Below are 21,603 nucleotides of genomic sequence, written 5' to 3'. Positions count from 1 at the left end.
AAAAGTGTACATAAATCGTGATAAACCTGTCGTATTGCTCAGATAATGTAACCGTTCTTTTCTTTCATTAATAGTCATTTAATTCTCAAAACAATGTCGCTATGTGGCTGTTTACAGTGAGACTTTCACATACGTGGCAAGAATTTAAGCTGCAACACAAGACGATGATGAGATGAATACAGAATGAATGACGGCGGCCAAATTGTTGTAAAACAAGAGGAAGTAGCGTGCAAAGTGTTATGGACAAGCATAGAGTGACGGATAAGTGCAAAGAGGATATGATATGCGAGGCCAGTGGCTGTGTGTCGCTGTGATTCGGGTGATGCTGTGTGACAGGAAGCTGGCAGACAAGCCGGACGACCCTCATCATTAGAGGTCAGAATGATCAGAACAGGACAAGAAACAAGCTTTAAAACTGTACACAGCAGATACATATATTAGCCATGATTTTGTACATTAGAAATTAACAAAGAAGAGAGCAAACATTCAGAGAGCTCCGTCATTTTCTACAGCTCTGACATATTTTGTGGGAAGTTAACAATGAATAAAATAAGTATATCCCTAAAAGACTTGGTGCGTTTTGCATATTTCATATACTGGTACTTCACGTCTTTCAACAATTCTGACGTAGGATAAAAAGGCCCTGGGCTCGTTACAGAACCACTGAACGACAATAAATTCATTTGAGGATATTTTGTTGGAACCTAAAATATTTCCGATCGACTCATAAATCTCAGTGTGCATGTGTAATATTCGACAAATGTTTCCGACAGAAAGACAAAGCTGAACCAACAAAGGGGAGGTTTTTCTGGACTCGTAAAACCTGAATAGCAGATCGGTGAGACTGGGTGCAATCTATTTCACAGTTTCGTTTATCATTGTGAAATTAAAATAGCAGATTTCAAATTAATGTGTTGTAATGTACACTTTCTTGTGTACAAGTCTCTCCATGGCCTAGCACCAAAGTACATCTTGGATATGTTAGTGCCATATGAACCATCTCGGACTCTGAGGACCTCAGGGACCGGCCTCCTGCTGGTGCCCAGAGTCAGGACAAAACATGGGGAATCTGCGTTTCAGTTTTATGCAGCTAAAACCTGGAACAGTCTTCCTGAAGATGTGAGACAGGCTTCTACTCTGACAATGTTAGAATCTAAGCTAAAAACAGTTTTGTTTAGCTGCGCATATGACTGAAACAATTTTTTCTTTGCACTTTTCTCTTTTGTTTGTGATTTTATTAGTTTAGAAAATCAGTTGGATTGATAATTTTTAATTTTGTTAATTTTATTGTATTTCTGTTTCTGTAATTTCTTTGTGATTTGAATGCATTTTTCCTGCTCTGTGAAGCACTTTGAATTGCCTTGTGTATGAAATGTGCTCTACAAATAAACTTGCCTTGCCTTTCCTTGCCTTTCTTTAAAGAGTTTGGAATAAGACTTTGTTAGAAGAATCGCAGTTCACCGCCTAATATTTATTACATATCTGATATATTATTACTGTAGCCTATTAAGTGTTTGTTAAACGCTGTTGATATTGTCTATCTGAATATAGTTAACTGGTTTAATATTGAAAAAAAGAACAAGTAAGGGCCCTATATACACACACACACACACACACACACACACACACACGCATGCGCTCGTTGTAATGCTGTTGCCTTCAGGTTCTCCTCGTAATCTCTGCAACTTCAAGATGTTCGAAGATTTCTCTACCTTAAAATCACCATTGTAAGTCAAGATGTGATTATAATTATGGTTATTATGATTATTTTGTCTTTTTAAGGGTAGTGTTTATTTTAAAATCCAAATAGTACCATTATTAAAACACCCAAAGAACAATTATACTATACCATATAGAACGTGTCCACAACTTTAACGCAAATGCTCAAGTCAAAAATAGGCTAGTACAACAGGAATATAGTAGTTACTATTCCAAACGGGCTGTGAAATTAAATTATACTGTTGTTTGGAGGACAAATACCCACGCACACGTCTAGTCATGGATCTATTATAATATCGCGTCCGGTCTCGCGTCTAGTCCCCGTAAAGTGTTGGAAGGGATTCTACATTTTCCGACGGTACTTGAAGGTCACACGAACAGCAACACGGCCAAACACATTTGAGCCGCAGAACGAGCTCGGAGTACTCACAGAAGTACAAGTATCCGACACGCGAGGGACAGAAGTACAAGTATCCCACACGCGAGCGCTCTTCCCGCTGCGGACGGAGGCAGAGAGTCGGCGTTTGTCCACGAAGAGCACCGCGTTTGTCCACTTTCCACGCGCGGGACACAAGGAAGCGACACCTGGAGTGAGTTCGGGACAGAGTTCGGGACAGCGCGGAGCGGATTCGCCTCACGAGGGAAAAAAAAATGACTGAATTTAAGTGCACTAGGATCAGAAGTGCGTAAGGGGAGCGCGCGCGGGGCCGTGGGGATGTCTTGAAGTGTCCCAGGGGAGACGGACGGAACAGCGGGCGCACTTATGCTTCCGTGGAGAGGAGTAAAGTTTCTTCTATTTTTATTGGACTCGCTGCACTGAACAACAACGCGCCGGGAATTCCGTGTTGTCGTTTTTTTTTGTTTTTGTTGTTTTTGCCAGGGCCGCTCCAAACTGTCCCGTTATCATGGCCAAGAAGAGCCACTGGAGCTCCCGGGTGACCGAGAGCGCCGTGGGCAAGGACGCCCGCGGGGAGCTGCACGTGGCGCTGCGCGGCGGCGCGGAGCACGGGGAGTTCGCCTACGTCGGCCCCGTGAGCGACGCGGAGGTGATCTACCACTACGGGGCCGTGGCCGAGGGGGAGCTGCTGCTGGAGGTGGAGAACCTGTCCGTGTCGGGATTACCGCTTTACGACGTGCACACCGTGATCAGGAACTGCAAAGGTCCCGTCCGGTTGAAGACTGTGAGACAAGGTGAGCGCGCCCGTGGGGGGAGTGGGACACATGGGGGAGTGGGACACATGGGGGAGTGGGGGACACATGGGGGAGTGGGGGACACATCATGGGAGAGTGGGGGACACATGGGAGAGTGGGGGACACATGGGAGAGTGGGGGACACATGGGAGAGTGGGACACATGGGAGACTGGGACACGGGAGACTGGGACACGGGAGACTGGGACACGGGAGACTGGGACATGGGAGACTGGGACATGGGGCAAGCATCACGCGACACGCACTTCAGGAACCATTCCACACACTGTTGTTTTACGTCCACTTTTGTCACACTTTGGGAGTCTTTTGATTACCCCCTGCACGCAATTGTCCCTGTAATTGTCCCCCACAGCTTTTTACTGCGGACACGCCCTCTTGAAACTACTGAGCTTTTTATTATTTCAAGACATTCATTGCCACAGCCACGCGGCCCTATCTCTCGTTTGCCCTCTGGAATAATGTAGCCACCACAAGAAAATTGCCACCTGTCGCGTCACGGGGCATAAACGCACACACCCTGTTTACACAACCTGCACTTATCAAACACAGGCACACAAAGCAGGACACACACACAAAGCAGGACACACACACACAGAGTCACTCCAGCAGACATGTCCTCCTGGAAGCTGTGGAGCAGGTGTAATCCCACCATCACCATGTACAAACTTCCATGGTTTTACTGTATTTCGTGTGGTATTTTTGCCCCAGTGTAGTGTGGCAACTACAATCTGTTGGTAGTACGTGTGTCTGGTTGGAATAATAGTGTGTGTGTGTGTGTGTGTGGTCATTGTGTGGTCAGTTCCCATCAGCAGGAGCTCGGGACGGGTGTGAGACCGAAACTCTGTGACGCCACTGACCACCCAGCCACTTCTTCACACACGCAGACTCTTCAAGGACATTCTCACAGCGATATCCAAGTCTGTGAAGGCAACAACTTGGCCCGATCTGGTCTAAACGAGCTCAATATTGTCTTTAAAGTCCTGGTCGTGGTTGAAAATATGAGCAATCGTTTGTTTAGTGTCCTTTTCCTCGACTGCTTCTACATTTGGCAAGGTTTTTGTGATAAGAACTTGATAGAAACACTCGAACCACCCCCCAAAAACAAATAGGATAACAAATGTATGCAAATCGCTGCATGGCTACTTCAAAAATCAATGTTTGCTTACGGACACTGCACATTCACTGCGATGATGGCGTTTTAAAGCTGCACTATATAACTTTCTCTCAATCGTGTGCTGCTGCTGCTGCTGCTGAACGCAAAACAATGACAAACAGGAAACGCGAACATAGGTTTAAAATTAGCTATATAGTTATCACGGTCCACCTCTGTTGACAACATCCTGCCTCTTTTACCACCCTCGGCCTGATTTGGGACAATAGCAGGAAAAGCTCCCCTTACGTTGAGCCGCTGAGAGGGTCCCGCAGCCGCCCGTCCTGTTTGGGGATGCTGCTGTGCTGACTGTTACCCCATACCTAGTCCCGGGACCAGATTCCATTTCGGTGTTTTAAATAATTAACGCTGTCTGGGAATACCCCCTCCCTAATCGGGCCTAATTGGAAAAATATGCCTCAACAAGGGCCATCTGTAAAATCCGAGTGACCTAATTCTAGCCAGCGCTTGTGCCATTTTCCAGCGCTAATCAAAGGAGATGTGAGAAAAGGTGTATAGCTCAGTAAAAGTCAGGAAGTCAGAAAAGTAAGAGCATTCATCTGCCTGTCATGGTCTAAATGCAACTGTTATTGTCAAATAGAACTAGTCATCTGAGCCCTATATTGTTGTACTGCAGGAGCTCTGGGGAAAAAAGACTAATGACTTTGACCCTCTAGTGTTTATTGCCGTATATTTGAGAAGATATCCGGCAAGAAGGTTCTGGGTTTCTGTGCGGAGTCTGCTTGTTCTCCTCGTGTCCTTACTACTACAACTATGAAAACTGATTGGAATATGATTATGTGGTGCTTTGAGAGGGGTGTGTCTAGCTTGTAAAGGGCAATATGTAGAGCTTTTCCCCCTGCTGTATGTCCAGTTCAAGTGCAAAATGTTTTATAACCATTTAGCAGGAATTATCAGTGTATTTCCAAGCAGAGGAAAATAATGCCATCTGGTTTGGATACATGACTCTTTCCAATAAATCTCTGTAAGGTTGTATTAATTTGACCCTCCAAAAGAATAAAGTCTAAAGAATGAAGTCTAAGATGTACAACTACAGTAGGTGGCGATAATGTAGCGCTTGGATACCAGCCGCCATAAAACACCAAAGAAGAAGAAGAATAAGAAGACTTTGACCCTTCATGTCTAATTAGATAAGATGATTGTACTGTAAGAAAAGGCTCCAATAGTAGGCTGACTATGAAAATGACCAGAGGGCGATCGGGGCCATTGTTTATCATTTATCATTGTTTATTATACGAATACTTGTGGCATTGTTGTGTTTAACCTGTTGCTCACTTGCTGTTGATGACTTCTGGTCCATCTCCTGTGTCGGTGTTGGTCAGTGGAGCCTCAGCCTCTGCTTCCTCCAGTACTCTGACCTCAGTCTCTGTGAGCTGCACTGGACACTGGACTGTGTGGACAGAAAAACTAAAGACTGAAACTTTGGTCAAGACGGAAAACGTGGAAAGAAATATGCTTTCGATAATAAATCTAGAGAAGTATTATTATTTGAACCCTATGAATAAGAGGTGAAATAAAGAATGCTTATGGGATGTAGAACTTCTCAATGTAGTCTCCAGAGTTGCTGGTTTTGCGCTATTCAGGCGATGGTCAGTCAGTGTTCTCTTCAGTCTTGCTGCAGTGATCCGTCTCTGCAGTTTTGGACTCAAGTGCCTAGCTGCTTGTAGCCTAACGTCGCTTATTTAGTGTAGGTAAACATATTTTTCTCTTGTTCCTTTTAGATTTCAAACCGTCTTTAATATTGCGCGCCGTAATCCCAACGAACAGGGACGCATGGGGGAGGCGGGGCGTACGGCAGATAAACCAATGAGCGCTGCGCATTGAGCTGAGCTGTGGCAAATCACAGCGCTGCGGGCCCCGTGTGCGGTGCCACTGTGTGTCTGCGGCGGAGAGGCATTGTCCCTCTCTCAAATCACCTACTGGACATTACCAACTTGAGCCTGGCTTTATACTTCGCTAAACTTATCTTCATAATACTTCATAATACTTTGTGACGACAGTAATTGTAATGGGTTCATGTCATGTAACAAATTTAAATGTGCGATGACATATTTTATTGGCCCATCATTGTTGTTGCGTCAACAGCTAAGCTCTAACTCTTTTTTTTCTCTCATCCTGTCCAATGTTCCAGTTTTGACTTGAACAAAAACTGACCTTCAGTACTTGCGTGCGGACTGAATGCAGTAAAGGTCTCCTGTCCTGTACTAGAACTAACTGTTGAATAAATGGGTGTGTTTTTGCTTTTGGGACATGGCACAGGGAACTGAAATGTTGATGGGATTCCCCTGGATTTTTGTGTGTGGAGGTCATCAGCACTAAAGGATTGTGGCCACCCAAATATACCTTACTAGGTCTGCGGATTATGTAGATTTATTTATAATGTTTTTTTTGAGGTATTAAATATTGTGAATCATAATGCTGCCATCAACTCTTCCTGGAGAAGGGTTCGTCAAATTGTTTGGCTTGGGCTGGCACTGAAAAGGTCATGCCTCTGAGTGTGCCAACACTCCACGCAGTCACACCATTAAATTGCTTCTGCTCATTCATTCAATTTCCACTCTGCAGTTGTAATATTGCACTTCAAAATGTGATCAAATTAGCACACGCTCTCCTAAATAGTTTTGTTCTGCCCCAAACCTTTGTCAGGACTGAGCCAAAAGCATCTCCCATTTAAATAACAGCATTACTCCAACTACATAACAGGTCTGTACGGATGAATGGAAGGGCGCGTGAGGTTTGGTCACACACCTTTAGTTTCATGCTTCGTCACATCAGCACAAAGGGTGAAAGCGAGACAGTGGACTGGCTATTGGGATTTGCTTGTGATTACACTGTATTATAGTTGTTATAGTACGGTAATTGTGATTTTTGTTGTTGTAATTGTCTGTATTCACTGGCGACGCACATTTTCAAACCCTCTGATTCTGTTAGAAATAATAAAAAGCTTCAGTCTGACCCTGGCAGTGGCCTCAGCACACGGTGATGGAGGAGGTGAGGGTGGTCTTCTTGGTGATGGTGTAGAACTGCACCATCATCAGCGCTGGCAGCTCGGCCTTCCTCAGCTGCAGGAAGTACATCCTCTGCTGTGCCCAACCGATGAGGAGCTGATGGTGGGCTCTCTCTTGAGGTCCCAAGTGAGCGTGGGGCTGAGGAAGTGGAAGAAGTCCACAGTGGTGATGGAGGAGTCTGTCAAGGCTGTGACTATTGTTTGAAACCATTTTATTCTTCATTTGTTTTATGTCCCTATAGTTCTGCACATCTATAATGGCATAATTGCTGTGACATATTAAATGACTTATATTTATGATTATTACTTCCAGCATTTGCACATTTGCTGCCATTAGTACATCTAATTACCTTTGCAGTTTATCCTTCCAGATTGTATCCATGAATCTATACTTGATCTTGTGCCTCTGGACATGTAAAGACTCTCTTCTCCATTCTCCAACAATCTCCATTCTTCACCTTTAATTAGGTTCTGGTGAGGCCTCGGGCTCTGTTTACAAATCCCATTAATGTACAGCTTTGTTTGTGCACATTCGCATGCACACACATCAGTACGAGATGGTTTGAGACCAGATTAAGAGGATTTAGCACCAAACGTGTCTGTCAGCAGAAATCCGCGAGGTCCTCCTGTCCGGACCATCATGGCTTTATAACAATCCCTCACCAAGCACTTTTCTCTTTTTTCTCTTATTGTTTGCCATCTTTATCATGCTCTTTCTCAAATATGCTTCATGCTTTCCACATCTCTCTTTGTTATTGACGGCTTGTATTTAGACTTGGACCATTGTGACTGCTTCCTGCTTAAGTGCTCTAATGAAAGGAGGACTCTGCAGAACACTTCACCGAGGTTATGGGTGACGGGGCTTTGGCAGCCATTGTGAAGGGAGATTACCACCGAGTCACATTTTCTCAATTAACCTTTAAGAAGCGTGTAGCAGTTTTTTTTCCAAGTCCAAAGTCCAAAGCGGTGTTGTTTAAGGGTGCTTTGTTTGCTTTAGGGGTTCAATTTATGAGATTGGAATATCATGTAGGCTCCATTGCACTGGTTTAAACTGATGATGACTTGCTGCTCCAGTTATTTATTTATTTGCAAAAACTTATCACACAATTTTTCCAGATAAATAAAGTCAGTTATTTCAAACCATCACTTCTAAACTGTCAAATTAACCTGTACATGAAGAGTAGATCTAATTTGTTTAATTTGTAAGGTTTTGTGACCATTTTGTTTAAAAGCCTTTGTAAATAAGACTTTTTTTTTTGCCACCCCAATATCAGTCACCCATATGTGCATTTTCTCTCTGGTTGTTGTACAAAAACTAAAATGTTTCACCATAATAATCCCTTTTTTACCATGTTTTAAAATGTAAATATGGTCTTTTTGCAGCAATATTATTTATATTAATTATAATGCCCAATACAACATTTTCAAAACGGCTTTCACAAAATTATCAGTAATTCAATATATAGCTCGCTACATTAAAACGCTGACTTCATAGAAAACACGATGAACAATTTAGCTTGAAAGGCAAGAAAAGACTGGCACTGAGCCCCGACCCAATATTTTTTAGCGATTTGTTTGAAGAGGTGAATGATGTTGGTGCATACTGTATATTTCTCTGTTGACAAATGGGACCAGGAACCTCCGACGGGGCTTTGATTGAGAAACGATGCACCCCGCAGCTCCCGGGGCATCTCCATGACACACAACGGCCATTGTAATTTCCCACAAAGACACGGGGGACACGGGGTCTGCCATTAGCGCTGCAGGTGGTCTCTCGCCGTTTATGGAGCCGCTGTGACGGAGCAGCTGAGGTCGCCGTAGTGTGTAATGGCAGGTTTCTGTGTCTGAGCTCCTGCATCAGCTGTTACCGTTTGCCCACTTAAGCTGGCCCCTGATCCGCACACCATTGTTACTCCCGAAATATTGGACCACACTCAAGTTTAGTTTCTGATCGAATAAAGATGACAAACCTCGCTTTAACATTTTGCTGGCTGCGCTGAACTGCAAAGGACATTGTTGGATTGGTGATGGCTAGAATCTGTCTAAAAATGTCTTGAAGTGGCCACAAACCCCATTTATAATTTATGTATTAATGACATACATCACACTTGGAGGTAAGAGATGTATAATTAAATGGATAATATTGCAATTGTTCTTTTGGAAATATACAAAATTAGAATATTGAGTAAATAATCTGTAATTAAAATGGGGAAAAAAGACGGTGGCGACCTTTCTGCCCTTTTGTGGTTAATGTTATGGTCTATTCACCATTGTTAATATAGAGAATGCAAAATATATATATCATTTTTGTCAACACTTCTTCCTTTTTATGGGGTTTTGGTTCCAATTATTTATATCAATATCGACAAGATGTTCAAACAAACTTAAATCGACAAATTGTTTTAGTTAACGGCACAGTACGTAGCTTTTATAGCAAAAAAATGGACTAAAACAAAAGGATGTATAAAACACTTGGGCATCTTGACAAAAACGACTCTTATAACCCTTACCTGTCTGCTCGTTTCCATGGAAATGCTGTCCCTTTGGTTATAATATCCCACAGTATGGCACAAAACTTATCTGCATGGAGAATATTAACTTTCTCTTTACATGGAATTATGCAGGTAACTTTCCACTTCCTGAGAGTTACGTTGTGTGCTTTTAAGTATCTCGTAGCGTTCATTTTGAAAGACTTAATTGATTGATAGCTCTGCAACCACAGCGTAGCGCTTGTTTCTGTTTGGGGACCCTTCATTTGATCTCCACCAGCCCGGATCTCGGTCAGGAACATTGGAACACGGGTCAACATTTTAAACCGGATACACTTTGGCCTTGTTAGTCTTTGACAGTAGCCACCGAATTACTCCACGTGGCTGGTGCAAGCTCATTTTAACAACCTCTGCGGTGCAATTGTACCAAGGCCACTGATAGTCTCTGCTTGTCTAATTAAGATTCTAATTAGCAAAGACAGGAGCAGAATTGAGTCTTAATTAAGAGGCCATCAGTGTCCATCCCGTTTCACAGCTGCTGACAGATGTGCGCTGGGGTTGTCTTCTTCAAAACCTGTACACTTTTTCATTCCTTTTTAAGGATTTTTTAAAACTTTATTAGACAAGACAGCTGAGCGTGAAATGGAGATGAGAGAGATGGGAGGACATGCAGTAAATTGTCAGAGCTGGGATTCAAAATCACGACACTGCGGCCTGGCATGTGTGCTGCCACCTTAACCACTCGACCGCCGCGCAAGACAAAACGTACATACCATATTTTCCAGAGTATAAGTCGCACCAGCCAAAATATGCATAATAGAGAAGAAAAAAACATATGTCGCACTAGAGTAGAAGTCGTTTTTTGGGGAAATGTATTTGATAAAATCCAAGACCAAGAACAGACATTTAATCTTGAAATGCAATTTAAAATAATAGCAGATTAGAGAACACGGTGAATAGGTGTACGTATGCTAACGCTAACACCTTCAGCTACATGACGCACAGACAGAACTGTGGTAAGTGTCTGGTACGTTAACGTAGAACATGCTAACAAGTTTATCAAAGCATCAGTTTTACCCCAAATCACTAAATCCATTGAATTCTTCTTCCTCTGTGTCACTTCTAAACAACTCCACAAACTCCAGAGGTAGAGGAAGTGCAGATCATTCTTCTGCGTCGCTTAGAGCCTAGAGTGCCCTCTTGCGGTTGTCAGTGTGAAAATAATGAATAATATCACATAAGTCGCTCTGGAGTATAAGTCGCCCTCCCGCCAAACAATGAAAAAAGGTGCAACTTGTAGTCCAGAAAATACAGACTTTTTTAAAATATATTTTTTTCTATTTTAAGAAATGGAATAGGGACTAACACATGATAACAATGGTTCATTCCTGCATTTCTAAATGTGCTTCAAAGTAGTGGAAGCGCCACCACCAGACCAGCTTGTAAAGTCGTAACGCCTTTTCTCTTTTGTCTACATAATAATAAATCATGGTTTTCTGAAAAGGTCATCCACCATTAAACCAACTGCACAGAGATGTCCTCGTGCTGGCCGGCTCCCCTCTGCCTACAGAAAGAGAGGTAGCTCATATGCAGGAGGAATGCAGTGTTTACTTAGCTGTGCCTGGTTCTGTGTCTCGGGTGTCTTAGTTTATGAGCCTGTACACTCAAACACTCAACTCACGCTAAAGCTAGTTGATATATCAGAAGAATGAGGGGTTCAGATGGTAATCCATAGATGTTTCTTTTACATACCACAGGCGCACACGTTACCTGTCTGTTGGGGCGCCACCTGCTCGTCTTCAAAGAAATGTTTGTTGCTTTGTTAGTGGAACTAGCTTGCATTTATTCGACTACCGGAGTTTTTTTGTTTCGTTTTTTTGGATTAACATTCACGAGTCCGCTGCCTCTCCAAAGATCTGACCGTCGCTCGCTTGTGTCATGGAGATGGTCATGTTTCATGTCATACTGTGGGACATTACAAGCAAAGCAATGACACATCCCTGGAGACTGGCAAATGGTAGACCCTCCTCTCACCATCTTGTTCCTATCTTTTACGGGATTTATGTGTACAATAATTGTCATCTTCTGCGTTTTCCTCCAGCCAGTGATAACGGTTCCTGTAATAACGTGTTTAAACAAGTATTGCCTTTTTTTTTCCTTTTACAAACCTGCTGTTAAAGTATGATGGATGCACAACACGCTCACTGATTGCTGAACCAAATATTTTCATGCTGCCTGATTAGAGGCTGAATCTCCTTTTGTAAACACGTAACGTCAGTATGTCTCTTCGAAATCATCTCAGTCTCTCTGATGTTCCTGCTCGATACACCTTGCGAGTAAATGACAGTTCCCGTGCCATTGATGTATTGCACCAATCTGCCTACAACACCTAGACAATAACTTACTCTAGAAAAGAAAAATCTGCTCATTGGTGCAAATAGTGGAAAGATTGCTGGCGAACGCAGATGTCCCTCTTGTCCTGAGGCTGCACTGGGCTGCAAAGCTCATAAATTAGACAAGAAATCTAATTTCCCTGTGGGGCTTTTAGACTCTCTGAGTGCTCCGAGACACGTTGTTTCTTCTCTGAGTGGCTTGACTTCTATTCCTCCTGATGTAAATGGGCTGATAAAGGGACGGCGGCCGGATCGTGCCCTAGTTACTTGCTGAGTCACAGACGTAGCATCTCGTTGGGACTTTTTCAGACGTTCGCTGTTGGATTCCGGTACATTGTTTGACAGACGCACGTTAGCAAACCGTTTCGCACGCCCGGGGGTCAAGCGGGGAGACACACTTGTTGGGGAATCTTATCGCTCAGAACAGCTGGATGCCCGCCGTGGGAATGACTGTGATAAGCCTACTACTTTTCACTACTTTGATATTTGACCAAGCTTCTCCATTGTTGGGAAGGAACTTTAGGTGATGCCGTGCTTTATTCTTTACTACGCTCGGACTATCTCAGATTCCACTCCTCTCCAGTTCCTGTGTTACTTCCTTGGCCCATTGTCTGTTGTCTGCTCGGTGTTTTTTAGCCCGTGATGGAATTTCCTGCTGTTTGTTAACTTTAAAACTCACTGAATCCTCAAAGTCGGGCCCAAAAAGGTGAGATGCGTTCGGCTGAGGTGAGACTTGCATCGTGTAACCTTTCTTGTGTGGGATCTCAGGTCTGCCACCTGCAAGGAGGTTACCGTATTTTCCGGACTATAACTTATACTTATATTTATACTTTGGAGCGAATTACATGTGATACTATTTGTTATTTTCACACTTCATTTCATACTCCAGTGCAACTTCTCTTTCTTCTCCTATTATGCATTTTTTGGCTGATGCGACTTATACTCTGGTGCAACGTATAGTCCGGAAAATACGGTATATTGATTGCTTGGAATGGTCCGCAGTATGGCATTTACTGGTGCACCCTTTTTGAATATCTGTTATCTGAATATTTATACAAAGAAAGACTTGAAGACTCTTCTGCAATCGAATACTTGGAAACCGAAGAGTCATTTGTAAAGTTGGCTCATTACTTTTGACAAGACCATTTTGGCTTGTACTTCCTTTTGATACTTGAATTAGAATGAGGTTTTGAGTTGATTGGCCCAAGGATGGATGGCTGGATGGATAAATGGTTGCACTGATCCAGAAGAATATTCAAGTTCAGCTGCAGACATATTTTCGCCGCGCTTCCCAGTCGCCTTTGTCTCTCAGCCAAAGGTCTGAGTGCAGCTTAGCAGGAGGGTTCGTCAGGTGGGGTGAGGGTCAGCAGATCGTGTGTCAGTAGACAACCCCCCCAGGACAAAACACCGCTCTGTGTCCAGGAGAAAACCCTCTTCTAAGCTTCACTCTTACTCCACTCTGTCGTTTCGTTTTGCTGATGAGACGGGCCATTCCCTCCAAGTATTTCCTCTTGAACGTCTTCTGCCACATTTGGTGTAAAAAGTGTGTATTTCAGAGGTCCGGTTTCCATGGATACAGGAAAAACAAACCGCTCATTTCACATAATCGGTATAATTAAAAACAGAGATTAAAAGAAAATATTCAGAACTTAGCGTAGCCACAGAAGCTTCAATCCATGTTGAGCTTAAGTAAATACCGTGTATCGTGTCACATTTTCCATTTAAATGTGTTATGTTAAATAAACACTTTTACATGTTAAGGATCTGCATAAAATAATCAAGTTGATGTTTTTTTTTTGCCGCAGTTTATTTGCCTATTGCAGCACATTAAGAATTCCTGTTGCTGTAGTTACTTTTATAGTTGTCAAAGGAAACTTAAGAATAGCAAAATACGTAGAAATGACACATTTACCGACTGCTCTTAAAACTTGAAAGCAGTTTCCACTCTCTGTTTATGACAAAACAGTATGACCCCACCCTGTAGCTGCCACTGCGCTGCTGTGATCATTATGTCAAGGCCAGGCCGGGCCATTGTCCTTTGGGGAGGAATGGTTGGAATCCTACACGACCAGTTGGGGCGGTTTATCATCTCAACATCTCTGCTGTACTGTGAGTTAGCAGAGAAGAAGCCCCTCCATTCCCCTCGCCATGTTTGCGGTCTTAGTAAATATACTGTATACCGTTATTGAAATTGTGGACGTGGCACGGGCATAGACTCGGTGGGATATTTTTCAGTTCTTGGAGCATTTTGCTGATGGTTTGAAGTTAATTGCGCATTTCAATTGCCAGTCCAGTCGAACAGGTTGGGGTGAAACTTTCTTCCAATGCACCTGACTGTCGCAAAACTGGGTGGAGCTCAGTGTGGCACCTAAGATGATGAATGAGATGGCGATAGTAATAATAATAAATAAAATTAGGGGTATTGCACAATGGGGTCATAACTAGAGCATTGTCAACAAGGGTACGCGAACAACTTGAAATATGGATATATCGTGTTGCTATATATATATATATATATATATATATATATATATATATATATATATATATATATATATATATATATATATATATATATATATATATATATATATATATATATATATATATATATATATATATATATATATATATATATATATATATATATATATATATATATATATATATATATATATATATATATATATATATGAGATATCGCCTTGACTATATTTTACGCAACTAAGCATGACAATAGTGTTGCTTATTTAGAGAAAGGAAAGTTTTTTATGTGATGTGCTTGTGAAGGTAGTGGTTTAACAAAGAAATACTGTTAATAGGGATATATCAGCAAAAATCATCTTCAATATGACATTATCACATTTTGTGCTGATATTGTATCATGAGTGATGTATAGTGTATGTATTCTCAACTGTTTATTAATGAACTTGCTCAGATTAAGTTTACACGTATATATAAAAAAAATATTGCCAAATAAATATATGTATATATTTATTTTTTAGCAACTGTGGGTCAAAATCTTTAACAATGAGCCAATAAAATATATTATAAAATCAGAAAAATGATTGAAAAAAATAAGGGTAAAATAAATAAGCAGGTTAAGGTACCAATATATTGATTTACACACTAAAAATTAAATAAATGTAAATAAAAAGTAAATAAATGCTGACATGTAATATAACACACTGCCTGTACAAAAGTATAACAATAAAATACAATACAACAAAATACAAACTATTTCGGAACAAACTTTATTGGCGTAATCCATCTTTTTATACCATAGCATTTTACCCAGTTGTTTGTGTAAAAATATACATAAACAGTAGTTAGATAGTGCTCTTCCTTCCACTCCTCTTCTGCTGAGTGTAAACATAACGTCGGGGGTGATTGGTGTCAGGTGACCTTTTGGTTTCCAGGGCAACGGGGTCCTAAATCCCAAGGCGCCGGTCATCTCCAGGGGCTTGGCTGATTACTAAATAAAATCTTCCCACACACGCACCAGGCACAGTGACTTAGAGGGCAGTAGATAAACAGTGGTGGGACTGGAGTGCATTTTAGTCCCATGATGCTACAGGCAGATAACTTTGTTTAGCCGTCTCGGTGCGGACAGGCTGCATTCTTGTAATTGCTCTGCCAGACACGAGGTATGCCAGCACAGTTGTCCCCGTTTGGGCCGACGATTGTTCAAGTTGTAAATAATAAAAGGCTTTTTGATCAGTTGATGAAGTGAATTTACCCTGCATTTCTTTTAAAATGCTTCTACAAAACCTGCCTCTGCGTTCAGGTACTAAAATGTGAGGATGAATGTCTTTTTCCACTCGACACAGCAGTGAAGTGAAAAAGTGTCCGTATTAGGCCCTGTGTGAACTGTGAAGTGGGTTGTGGTCTCGTTGCCAGCACCTCTCCCCCCCACAGGCTTGCCCTCTGATAAGCTGCAGCCCGCCTGCTCTGGAGCCCCCTGGTTACTAATCTATGGCACGCACTGGAGAGGTCACAGGATTACCTCCACGAAATGACTTACTTCAGCATGACTTCAGTACTTCATGTAGTTCTTGAATCAGAACTTGCCCACAGAACATGCATTTCAATAGTTTGAGGAGAGAAGTTTGGTAATTTAATAATGCCGATTGCAGATGATATAAGATGTAAATACTCATTGTCTCTCCAATATCCACTATTCCTGCAGCAGGCCACATTTCTTTCTTTCCTGTTCTGCCGTCAGAGCTAAAACCATATGTGAATGTATGTATACATAAAGGGCAGTGACTTTTCCACAGGAAATCTGTTTTATGGAGGTTTATGTTTCAAAACATTATTAAATGTGGTGTCATCGCTTGATCCCCTTTGTACCAGAAAAAGGAAAATCTTTTGTTTTAAGTCGACAAATGCGACCACAGCTTTCTACTGCAGCTTCTGTGTGGTCTAAATACAGCTCTTACTGTTGCTCAAATTTATAGTGTGCCAAAAGGCACAAACAAGGTCATAAAAGTGACTTTGTTTTGCTGCACTAAACATAGACCAGCCCTTAATTTTCAAAGTCCTTTTCACAGGCAGTTGTATCTCATGTTAAATGTTACTTACCAATGAATCTATATTGATGTCCAAGGGTAGGGGGGCATAATATTTTTGTCATCACACATTCCCTACTCCATTCAGTTCCCCTTCTTTTCCTCAGTGTTGATGTGTAGTTTGTGGGAATGTAACTCACCTGGTGTTGGACTCTGAATGTGCCAAAGTCCGTGTCAGGCTGGATTAACCCCTGCTCTCATCTCACTGCAGAGTCAGTCACACACACAGCAGCAGCACACACTCCATCTGCACTCACCTGAAATAAAACACACACACTCACACACACCACCATACTGTGTCTGGAAGCATACGCTCACCCGCACTAGCATTCGCCTCAGTCCTGCTAAGAGCCAGCTGCACAGCGACTGCAGCGAAAGACAACACTTTGGCCAGAACATAACTCCAAAAGCTTTATAAGATGACAGATGTGATATTTCTTACTGCTCTGGTTTTTATTTGTGTCAAATGCTTTGCCTTGTGGATTGTAACATTTGAGAAGGTGCGTTGACCTCCTGTGTTGGGGGTTGACACTAGATGTCTCCTAGAGCTTTGAAGGCTTAGGAGAACGTGCTCAAGCCCTTGACATTTACATACTTCTGCTCCATTCCCCCGTCCCCTGATCTTCTGCTATCTCTCCTGTTCCTTATCTATCTTTCATTAGGCTGTCCAGGGCAGGTCTTGTGAATGTCCCAGACTCCTGTCACCCCTCCTCCCCCTCCTCGGGTGTGTGTCTACCTTGGCATTCCCACAATAAACACTGCCCGCGTTGACGTTGTTCTTGCAGCATTATCACGTTTTGGTGACATGGGAGCAAGCAAACCGCGAACGAGAACGAGGCCAAAGCACGGCCACCTGTGGAAGCCACGATGACTCTGAACATGCTCACTTTGTTGCAGAATGTTGGCAGGCAACACAATTAATTGAATACATATTGTGCTATATTATTTGGAGTGTGCTAGTGAGGTATCTGATTTAATTTGATGTTGGGAATAAATGTGATTGTAAATGTTAGTGAGTTATTGTGGCTGAACATGTTGATAAATGTGATGCTTTTTCTTGGTTAGAATGCGCAAATGTACTATTTGAGGTTGTGTTTTAATGACATTTTTGTGTGTAATTAGCATAACAATTATACAAGGTGTTTCTCTCCAGCCTCTCCAAACTGCCATCATGAGAAGACAAATCTGATGAAAATATAATGCTAAAAATAAGTGTATCAAGGACATTCATCACATAAAAAGAACAAATAGTTTCCTTCTCAAAACAAATAATTCTGCTCCTAATTATTAAAGCAGCCACATGTCACGCTGTTCATTATAATTCTGTTTGACAGGAGCTATCAAATATAACCTCAGTATTTCATGTCAGGAGGCGCGATGAACCTGGCCCTCTCTTTTTCATAATCAGTCTAGCGTGTGTAGAGGCCCAAATCTCTTGACTTCTCATTTTGGTTGGAAGTGTGATGATGAAGGTGCGATGGGGCTGCCCATGTTCTCACGGGTTGTGCTGTTGTGTGGGCCGTGTCAATATGATAATCCTGCAAAGGTCTGTGGCTGCAGAAGGAGCGCACAGATGGGATTTGAGTGTGCGGTCTGCAGGTCAGGCCCGTGTTGTACTGTAGACATGCAATCACACGCATTGTAGTTAACGCACACCCCGACTGCATACTTGACATGTACTTCATTTCATTGATTTGTCGCAACATCTTTGGGGGGAGGGGCTTCTGAAAACAACGCTGTGTAACATGCAATTGCCTCCCTCGTGGTTTTCATCCTAGAACATAATCTATTATTAAGGAGACATATTATGCAAAATTTACTTTTTTGGAGCTTTTAACCAGGTTCTTGTTCCCTCATCAAAAACATACCTGGAGTAGCATTTAGCTTTGTTCGTGCTAGTTTGAACAGTCAAAAACAGTCTCCTGCAGCTCTGCAATAACTGCAGTTTCTTTGATAACTTACTTGGCTCTGATGTAGCTCAGATGTAGCTCTGATGTAGCTCTGATGTAGCTCTGATGTTGCACTGACGAAGCTCTGACGAAGCTCTGATGTAGCTCTGATGTAGCTCTGATGTTGCACTGATGAAGCTCTGACGAAGCTCTGACAAAGCTCTGAAGCTCTGATGAAGCTCTAATGTAGCTCTGATGTTGCACTGATGTAGCTCTGATGTTGCACTGATGTAGCTCTGATGTAGCTCTGATGTTGCACTGATGTAGCTCTGACGAAGCTCTGATGTAGCTCTGATGTTGCACTGATGTAGCTCTGACGAAGCTCTGACGAAGCTCTGACGAAGCTCTGACGAAGCTCTGATGAAGCTCTGATGTAACTCTGATGTTGCACTGATGAAGCTCTGACGAAGCTCTGATGAAGCTCTGATGAAGCTCTGATGTAGCTCTGATGTTGCACTGATGAAGCTCTGACGTAGCTCTGACGTAGTTCTGATTTAGCTGTGACGTAGCTCGGACGTAGCTCGGACGTAGCTCTGACGTAGTTCTGACGTAGTTCTGACGTAGCTCTGACGAAGCTCTGACGAAGCTCTGATGAAGCTCTGTAGCTCTGATGTTGCACTGATGAAGCTCTGACGAAGCTCTGACGAAGCTCTGATGAAGCTCTGATGTAGCTCTGATGTTGCACTGATGAAGCTCTGACGTAGCTCTGACGTAGTTCTGATTTAGCTGTGATGTAGCTCGGACGTAGCTCGGACGTAGCTCGGACGTAGCTCGGACGTAGCTCGGACGTAGTTCTGACGTAGCTCTGACGAAGCTCTGACGAAGCTCTGATGAAGCTCTGATGAAGCTCTGATGTAGCTCTGATGTAGCACTGACAAAGCTCTGACGTAGCTCGGACGTAGCTCTGACGTAGCTCTGACGTAGCTCGGACGTAGCTCTGACGTAGCTCGGACGTAGCTCGGACGTAGCTCGGACGTAGCTCTGATATGATATACATTCTTTTAAACAAATGGCTGCTTTTACAAAATACTGCATGGTGTAAAGGCTTAAAGAAATATAAGTCAAGTACATATCCTTTATTTAATCCTAAAAATATATAGGGTCCATGCATATGTCCTAACTTTCCTTGCCTCTTCCCATCCTCATTTCTGAGGGTCCGGGATCATGGATGTCTCGACCAGCTTCCTCCACACACTCTGTTGCCTTTGCACATCTGCATAGTTCTAAATGCCATTTCTTTGTTCTTTCCCCCTATTTGGCAACCACCATTGTATATGACAACTCAAAATGATTGTGAATATTCTGAAAAAAATGCCTTAGGATTTATACCCTTTTTAAAATGCCCCAAAATATATCTACCACCCTCATCTTAATTGGATTAGCTTGACTGTTTTTTAATTGGTCACACTTTAATAGGGTCAGTATTTGAAAGGAAGAGACATTCAAAACAATCCCAGACTTCCTTTCTAATAATTAAATGTACGGCTGTGAACAGATGTGTGGTGTGGGGTGGAGTTGCTCTGTATCAGAAGTGAGCAATTCTGTGTATGTTTTGAACAATAAACATCTACGTTGAGGGGAAACTTGAGCCTACTCGATGTTGTAAACTCCTCAGTTTTAATCACTTCCACATGGGGCACATTCTGACCCTGCTCCTGCCTCTGCACCCTGCTCCTGCCTCTGCACCCTGCTCCTGCCTCTGCACCCTGCTCACCAGCCCCATCTGTAAACCCACTTCTCATGCCAAGCAAACCTGTATTGAGTTGACTATTTTTAGGAATGTGTAGACATGTTATTCCCTCTGATTTAACCCTTTGATATTGGGTTAAACCGGTTATTCATTTAGCTGTATTTACGCCTGCCAAGTTACTCGGTGTCTAAGTTGCCATGTGGTGGATTCCATTTCCAGTGCATGGGATATAAAGCTGATAACTGGTTCGTCCAAAAATGTTGTTGTTTCTTTATCTTAGTATTACAGTATTTTCCGGACTATAAGTCGCACCGGAGTATAAGTCGCACCAGCCAAAAAATGCATAATAGAGAAGAAAAAAACATATATAAGTCGCACTGGAGTATGAAGTGTGGTTGCTACTGTGAAAATAACAAATAATGATCTCAGAAAGTCACAAAAAGTATTTGAGAGTTTGTGGCGCTGTGAGACGTGACTAAAATACTTAGTTTATCTGCAGCTTTTTCTGTCATTCTTTCACTTCTCCACGCCTCTACTGTTATAAAATGTCTTTATTTAATGCATCGGGTTTAAATGGCGTTAAGATGCATTGCACATTGTAAAAATAATATTTCCGGTCTTGACGCAAGTTCTGTGCATCGATAAACGTGAAACGGCGAATGTTAACGTGCGCTTGTCGGCTCAAAAAAATAAAGTTACCATCACTGGAAATATGCAGTTTATCACAAGAAGATGAACTATCATTTTTTGTTTATCTGTCTGCCGTCTTGCTTTCATCTGATTCTGCATTCTCTCTCGTCCAATCATCTCGCTCTGGTGTGTAGCTCCTCCTCCGCTAAAGCATCAGAGAGCTGGACCGGTTCGGAAGCTCGGAGCGTCCGCTTCGATTGGCTGGCTTGACCGGCCCAGTAGTGTTCACCCAAGACAGTGGAAAAACCGTACCAATGCGTTCCAAAGCGAACCAATGGAAACGAGCCTCAAAAGTTCACTCCCATTTCATACTCTTTGCTTTATGACTTTTATCGCCATGTTTACATTACATTGTTTCCTCATTGGTTCTAGTGTTTGTTTGAGGCCTCTTCCTCCTTCCTTGAGCACGAGGGTTATCTGAGGACGGCTCTGGTGGCGGCGTTGTCCAGATGGCCGTGCTCTCGCGTGTCTGTCTCCGCCGATGCTACCTGTGTCCTGCGCATCGTCACTCCGCCCCTTCTCTCGTCGACTAGCCCCCTTTCCTACCATCTATTTACCTCCGCTCAATGCTTCATGTCTGTCTAATATCGCCGCCGTACGCCTCCCAAGCCAGTGATTTGACTGGACTAATGGCATTCCAATACAAACGGTTTATTTAGTCTGTTTTGCTTTGACAACTTGCGCTCGGGTTTGATTTCCTGCCATCTGTGGGAG

The 21,603-nt window shown here is 42.6% G+C and overlaps 1 protein-coding gene across 8 annotated transcripts in view; it reads left to right on the top strand.

Annotated features, from left to right (window-relative positions):
- The first annotated feature begins 2,595 nt into the window (after positions 1-2,595).
- magi1b (membrane associated guanylate kinase, WW and PDZ domain containing 1b) overlaps positions 2,596-21,603 on the top strand; it is a 122,272-nt gene continuing 103,264 nt past the window's right edge. For all 8 annotated transcript variants that reach the window (XM_072451631.1, XM_072451635.1, XM_072451634.1 and 5 more), the window contains exon 1: positions 2,596-2,910. In XM_072451631.1, the coding sequence (XP_072307732.1) occupies positions 2,625-2,910 (286 nt within the window). In that variant the 5' untranslated portion in view covers positions 2,596-2,624. The remainder of the gene's footprint in view (positions 2,911-21,603) is intronic.

The sequence above is a fragment of the Eucyclogobius newberryi genome, unplaced genomic scaffold, assembly GCF_026437365.1.
Source record: "Eucyclogobius newberryi isolate DKJ021-1_F unplaced genomic scaffold, fEucNew1.0.hap1 SCAF_19, whole genome shotgun sequence".
Lineage (NCBI taxonomy): Eukaryota > Metazoa > Chordata > Actinopteri > Gobiiformes > Gobiidae > Eucyclogobius > Eucyclogobius newberryi.
This window is presented reverse-complemented; position numbering and strand designations above follow the sequence as displayed.